Genomic DNA, 7,500 nt, shown 5'->3' on the forward strand with positions numbered 1-7,500 from the left:
ACGTTACAAAACTAATCTTGCAGAAGTTGAACAAATTGGACTACTAAGCTCTTCCTCATCCGCCATAGTCTTCAGACCTCTCAGCAACAGACCACCACTTTTATGCATCTCGACAGTTTTCTGCATGAGAAATGCTTCAAAACCTAAGCGATATTAAAAACGTCTTCAGCGACTTCATCGCTACCAGCACGCAATATATTTAAATTATTGGCATAAACACACTTGTTTTTTGTTTGCAAATGTGTGTTGATTCCGATGGTGCTTGTTTCAATCAATACATTTTTGTTTGAATTAATATTTTTTTTTGAACCAATATATTTCCATCTGACTTTAAAAGTTAAAAACTGTATGAACATTCTTGATAGCCTATTATGTCGCCGGGATGTTTAATTTTGTGAGGAGCTCTGCAAAGGCTTCTATTTTTCAGCTTTGAGAGGCGATTTTCCTTGATATCTAAGATCACAAGGGATACAACCTTGTTTATAGCCTTTCAGTCACCAAGAACAGGCTGCAGTACATGTTTTTGTATGTACTGCTTGCATTTTTGTAGGTACAAGTTCTTGTAGTTCTGTGAGAACACCTCTGGAGTCTTTCCCCAATTGGACTATTCTGATGGTGTTGTTTGGGCCTTGGTAGCTCTCTGATCACTTATGGTGAAACGAGGGCACCTTGGCTGTTGGCAAGTTTTTGAAGAGGCTTGGAGGTGGATAAGTAGGGAGACACTACATTACGTAAAATCGCACCCTTCCTGCTTTTGTTGGAGTCATTCTTTTGGGGAGTGTTCATCATGTTTCAGCTGAAGAGATCATCCGCTTCTAGTACTGAGACAACCTTTTATAAGAGTTCGTTTCCCCTATTTTGGGAGCTTTTTGACTACTTACAATGGCAACAGTAAACTCCGTCGTTTGGGATTTCTGCCCCCCCTTTTTAGGAAGCTGTTCTCTTGGGGAGCAGCCTCTTTGTAAAAGTCCTTTGAAGGTTGCTCCTCTCGTGTTGGTCTGGAATTCGAGCGGTACACAATATCGTCCTTTGATTTGCGTCCTTCTTTTGGGGAACCATCTTTTAGCGGAACAGTATCTTTTAAGCCATTTTGACGTTTTTGTCCCTGAATTTGGTCCGTATCAAGGCAGTAAATCTCGTCATTGTTACGTTTGTTAAATCCTTTACCGGGCCATCTTTTGGAAGAGTAGCCTTTTTGTCAGATTCCTTTTGATGTTCCTATCTTTTGTTACTATTCTTTTCTCGGAGGTGTGCACCCTCATTAGAGAGTTTGATCGATAATCGCTTCCTGGGATCTGTTCTAGAAGTCTTTAGCTTTAATCCTGACTTTTCACAAGTGCGTCTCCGTTCTGTACCACATACCAACGGTAACGGTGCCTTCGGAGTTGTTTGTGGTCTCTTGGTTGATGTGTCAGAGCTGTCTTCTGTCGCCTCTGCTGTATATCTTGGCGTTAGAACCGCTATTTCGCAAGTTAAGAGATAAGGCGGCGAAACCAGTCCGGCGTTGAATAGATCTTCTAGGTGGAGCATTTGCCAGGGTTCCACTTCTGCCAATGTTGTCACCGTGTGCGTGTCAAGCTGCACAGACATCGAATTGGTGCCAATTCGCTCATTACGAAAAAACTAATAGGATTTTTTTAAACCGCAATATGCCTGTTGATCTGCGGTTGGGAGCCTGGAACGGCTAGTTCATGCTTCTGGTAATTTTCAGCTAGACTGATTGCCCAGTCTATGTTCTGCGCGTCTTGTTTGGACCAGATCTGCAACTGGACCAGACCTGCAACTGGATAAAATTGTTCGGAAGTACAGTCCAAGATCGAACTTATGGGGACTTGAATTTGACGGAGATTTTTCTAGAAGGGCCGAGCAGAGGCGTGCGCCACTTACGTTTTCCCGCTCATACTTTATTGATTGGTTGTACTGCCCCTACTTGCGAAATACCTTTAGGCGTTCACAGTTTCATTTTCGCTTCTTTGGGAGAAGGAAAATCACGATGTTCGCAGGGAGGTCGGAACGAGGAAAACCTGGTATTTCCAGATCTGAAATGTCATAGACATGCCGGAACGTTGGCTTTTCTAGAACTTTCACAGGTAGATGTTCCGTAGGTTGAGAGTGGCTTTTCCAATCTTAAACCCGACACCTCGGCTAAAGGCTGTCGTAGGCCCGGGGGGAGGGTCAAAGTTCTTCACTGAATACTGAGTCGTACTTAGAGCTGCGCCGGATACCAGAGTCTTCTCACAGCCTAGAAAGAAGCTTTATCGAAAACTAGTGGTGGGTGCCACTTCGGATTCCTTTGGGAAAGGGGTGGCTGGGATGGTCAGAGGAGATGATCCTCTCACAGAGGAACTGAGCGCCGATGGAGCTTATTTGAACACATTTTCTCTGGCAGTTTTTTTGAGACGCACTATCACTCTTTGCCAAACTTTGCAAGGAAAGCGCAAGGCTGGGAGTATGTTACAGATGTAATGGCTTTCATCGACGCCGAACACTCATTGAGCCTCGACGTATTTCTGATACAGGAGGAAATACTGAGTGTTGGTCGCTTTGGTTGCATAGTTAATTTGTCATTATTCAATATAGAGGACACCCTTCTATACTCTAGCCATTTGTATAAGCCTGGAGAATCTACAGTGGATGAAACGCGGAATATTCAATGTAGCTTAATTGCCATATTTATTTTATAACTTACTAACTAGTTCTACCTACGTATTGAGCACTTTTGAAGTACATACTTAAAGTTTACGCATAAATCTATAATTTCGTATATTAATTTTATGTGAGTAAATTAATTAGTTATATATATATAAATATATATATATATATATATATATATATATATATATATATATATATATATATAGTGTATACTACTCTTCTTAGGGTAGATAAATATTTTTTGCTTGGGTTAGCAGATGATTGATAATCCTCGAAATTCCTCAATGTTCTAGGAATACCTGTTATTTTCAAACGCAATTGTAATTAACTCTTTGTTTTATGCGAATCCGAGAATCGCCGGGGTTTCAGTGGATTTACCTGTAGGAAACTACAACGATACACCATTATATATATATATATATATATATATAAAAATATATATATAATTATATATATATATACACACACCATTATATATGTGTGTGTGTGTGTGTGTGTGTGTGTGTGTGTGTGTGTGTGTGAATATTAAATATAAGTAAGGAATACAGATATTATTCTTTTCACTAACATGATTTTTCCTTTCTTTATTTCCAGAATGGAAGCTGAGGTAAGTTACACATTCTTTTCATCCTTTACAATTTGAAAAAATATGAAGACCTATCAACAACATGAAGATGTATGTATCAATTGCATATACTTCAAAGATTCAGATATATCGGTTCGTAGTGAAATTAAAACTACTCTATATTGAAACAAAAATCTACCGACTTGGATCATTAGTAAGTTGATTACAGAGGACACTCATGTATTTTTATCCCTCCTTTGTGGGATGGGTCTCATTTGTCAGTTTGTGAACGTGTTTGTTTATTATATCTCCTACACAAACTATACATGCATGTATTGTAGCATATAACCAACAAAAATTCAATTATAGATCGCGGAAACCCGTTTGTTTATTAAGACATCCAATTAGATTGGACCTTATTTTACAACTATGGTATATATGCCTTGTTAAATATATAGTTTTTAGTTCTGGTTTTCTTTCCTCTTATATATATATATATATATATATATATATATATATATATATATATATATATATATATATATATATGTGTGTGTGTGTGTGTGTGTGTGTGTGTGTGTGTGTGTAAACAAACTATATTTTGTACTCGAAGATTTATATTTCCACATAGACACAATGCACTTTTGTCAGGAATTCTATGATGCATCTCTGTTTTTTACACACGTCTATGACAGGGGTTATTTTCTCCGAGTCTCACACCGTCAATATCTGCAAAAGGGAGAGATTAAACTTTCAGGCCATAAAAGTTTAGTCATGAATACAATGCAATTTGCAATCTCCTCTGCTCCATTTGGGCGAAATATAATATGAAGCATTACTGGTAGAACACCCCCTCCTATATGTCATACGTCTAAATATGTGCAATCAAAGAAAGGAATTTAATACGCAAAATAATAGATACAGCCATGTGTAACTGACTTCTTTTTTAAGTGTTTCTGATTCATACAATAATATTTTGCAATAGAAATATGCGTAGACAATAATTTTATAGATGTATACATTATACAAAGTACTATATTAGATCAAGTTCAATTCTTCTTATTATCTAAATGTAATAAAATTATTATTACTCTGTCATACATCAGTAGTAAATCATGTTTGATCTGTAAATAGAAGACAAAGCGGAAACGCGAAGGTTAGTAGGGCGGTCAATTCCTTGTTTAGGGCATACCGGTTTTCTATCAAAGAAAATGAACTTTAATTACATTCTAGAATTTGATCTTGCGTATAAAAATGACGGAAATTTATGCTTTGCGAATGTTCGTACTTGATATTTATTCAGATATATTGTTAAAATATTTATATACGAACATAGAATTACGCCTGTAATTTCATGTTTTAAATTTGTCATTATATATATATATATATATATATATATATATATATATATATATATATATATATATATATATATATATATATAAGGAGATATATTTGGTAAAAAATAGGGAAAACATGCTCAATACTTTAGTAGAGTTAAATATGTTTTTACTTTAACCTCGGAGTTTTTTTGTTTTTTTTTGTTTTTTTTGCTAAAATCATTACAGGTTGTTTGAATCGACAGGACAATAATATTGTTCTGACGGTCTCATCAGATAATTTAAGTCAATATATATATATATATATATATATATATATATATATATATATATATATATTTATATGCATATATATATAATTTATTATTATTATTATTATTATTATTATTATTATTATTATTATTATTATTTTCACGCGTTATAATCTATACAATAAAATGCACGCAGTTGAATTTTTATTATAGAGTGGAGGAATTCTTTCTGAATACATTTCTGGCAGGGTAAGTCTGATATGCTATTTGTTTTCTCGCTTCATCACACAACTTAAATTTAGTTTCGTCCGGTTTTATGAAAGCACTTTTTTATTCGCTAAATTGACATCTATATATATATATATATATATATATATATATATATATATATATATATATATATATATATATATATATATATATATATATATATAAGGCAAATGCGGCGCGCACATTTTTATATGTCCAAGAAAGGTTTTTTTTTGCGAGGATTCTTCGAGGGGGTTACCATGTCCTCGAACTCTTTATACACCCCTATATCATAATATATACGATTTGTTTATATACCCCTATATCATAATATGTACGATTTGTTTATATGCCCCTATATCATAATATGCACGATTTGTTTATACACCCCTATATCATAATATATACGATTTGTTTATATATCCCTATATCATATGTAAGATTTGTTTATATACCCCTATATCATAATATGTACGATTTGTTACTATACCCCTATATCATAATATGTACGATTTGTTTATACACCCCTATATCATAATATGTACGATTTGTTTATACACCCCTATATCATAATATATACGATTTGTTTATATATCCCTATATCATATGTAAGATTTTTTATATGCCCCTATATCATAATATGCACGATTTGTTTATACACCCCTATATCATAATATATACGATTTGTTTATATATCCCTATATCATATGTAAGATTTGTTTATATACCCCTATATCATAATATGGACGATTTGTTTATATACCCCTATATCATAATATGTACGATTTGTTTATATACCCCTATATTGATTTGCCTTTTATAAAATTCGCGCTATTTCGTTGTGTCGTTTGTTTGTTCGGCTTTTTAGTGTAAATAAAGTGAAACTAAATTGAAGCGCAGTCAGTTCGCCTTTTCCGCCCGGGACGCCCAGAAATCAAATCAGCTTTGATCAATGCAATGTAAACCGTTATATCAGAATTGCTTTCCATTTTGACACCCCCATTTTTTATGGGGAGCTGCTCCCCCCAACAACAACAACAAAAAAAAACTGCCTCGCAGCCAAAGTTAAGTGCGGGATTTCATTTTGACCTCATTAAATTTACGCACCTGTCAATTCATTTTTCATCATTAATTTTCATCCATTCTGTTCCCCTACCTTCGTAGTGTCGAGGTAAGCAGTCACGCTTTTTTTTTTTTTGCTTTCGCCTCAAGGATTCGGTTTCAAGCCTACATCTCTCCTCAAAACCTTTTTTTCAAACCCCTGGGCAACGCCGGGCGCCCCCACTAGTCTATATATAGAAAAGGCAAATGCGGCGTGCGATTTTTTGTATGTCCAATAAAGTTTTTTTCGGTGGTGTTCTAAGGGGGGGGAGGAGTGGTACATTTCTTAGAACCGTTTATATACCACATAGATCATAGTATGTACGATTTGTGGATGGGCGTCGTGTCTAGATTTATTTTGATCGACTTTTATAAAAGTCGCTCTATTTCGCTGTGTCGCGTGTTTGTTTGGCTTTTTATTATAAATGAAGTGAAAATAAATTGAAGCGTACTCAGTTCTTCAGCTTTTCCGCCGGGGACGTCCAGAAAGCAAATTAGCTTTGATCAATGTGGTGAAAACCGTCATATCAGACAAATGCTTCTCATTTGGACACCCCCATTTTTTATGGGAAGCTGGTTTTCCCCCCAACCCAACATCTTGGTGAAACAAAACCTAAAAAACTTTCTCAAAGTAAAACTTAAATATGGGATTGATGTTTGACCTCATTAATTTTAACTTTTTGGTCATTAAATTTAGTCCATTCTCATTCCTCTGCCTTCGTGGTGTCAAGGGAAATCATCACGCTTTTTTTTTCGCTTTCGCCTCAATGATTCGGGCTCGAGCCTACCTCCTTCCCCCAAACTTTTTTTTTAATATCAAGTCAACTCCGTTTTAATATCGTTCGTTTTGCATTACGTCCGTTTTTTTTTTCTTGTTTTCATTTCATCACGTTCGCTGTTTTCTTTTGTTTGTTTCGTTTTTTCCGATTTTTTAAAAGAAGTTTTAACTTTGTTATTTTTATAATATTCAAACAAGGTTATTATTTTTCTTTGTTTTGATTACCCCCCACCACCACCACCACACACACCTCTGAACACCCGGGCAACGCCGGACACCCCGCTTGTATATATATATATATATATATATATATATATATATATATATATATATATATAAACAAATCATCACAGATTTTTTATCGAGTTGAGAATAAGCATACACAAATTAAAATGGCAAATTCTCTCAGATAAAATTTCTGTTGATATCGCTATATGTTTCAAGTACTGTCCTGGTAATGTGTGTATGTGTGTGCGTGTATGTGTGTGTGGGGGTGTATGTGTGTATGTGCGTGTCAATGATTATACAGTGGGTTAAAACTCATGATTAGGGCTATGGCAA

The 7,500-nt window shown here is 35.0% G+C and overlaps 1 protein-coding gene across 2 annotated transcripts in view; it reads left to right on the forward strand.

The window, feature by feature from the left end:
* The window catches only part of LOC145285993 (cadherin-87A-like), a 196,007-nt gene that overhangs the window by 169,299 nt on the left and 19,208 nt on the right, over window positions 1–7,500 (forward strand). For both annotated transcript variants that reach the window (XM_080134583.1, XM_080134584.1), the window contains exon 41: window positions 3,250–3,262. In XM_080134583.1, coding sequence (XP_079990709.1) covers window positions 3,250–3,262 — 13 coding nt within the window. The remainder of the gene's footprint in view (window positions 1–3,249; window positions 3,263–7,500) is intronic.

The sequence above is a fragment of the Euprymna scolopes genome, chromosome 10 (genome assembly GCF_053919585.1).
Source record: "Euprymna scolopes isolate OS-2025 chromosome 10, ASM5391958v1, whole genome shotgun sequence".
Classification (NCBI taxonomy): domain Eukaryota; kingdom Metazoa; phylum Mollusca; class Cephalopoda; order Sepiida; family Sepiolidae; genus Euprymna; species Euprymna scolopes.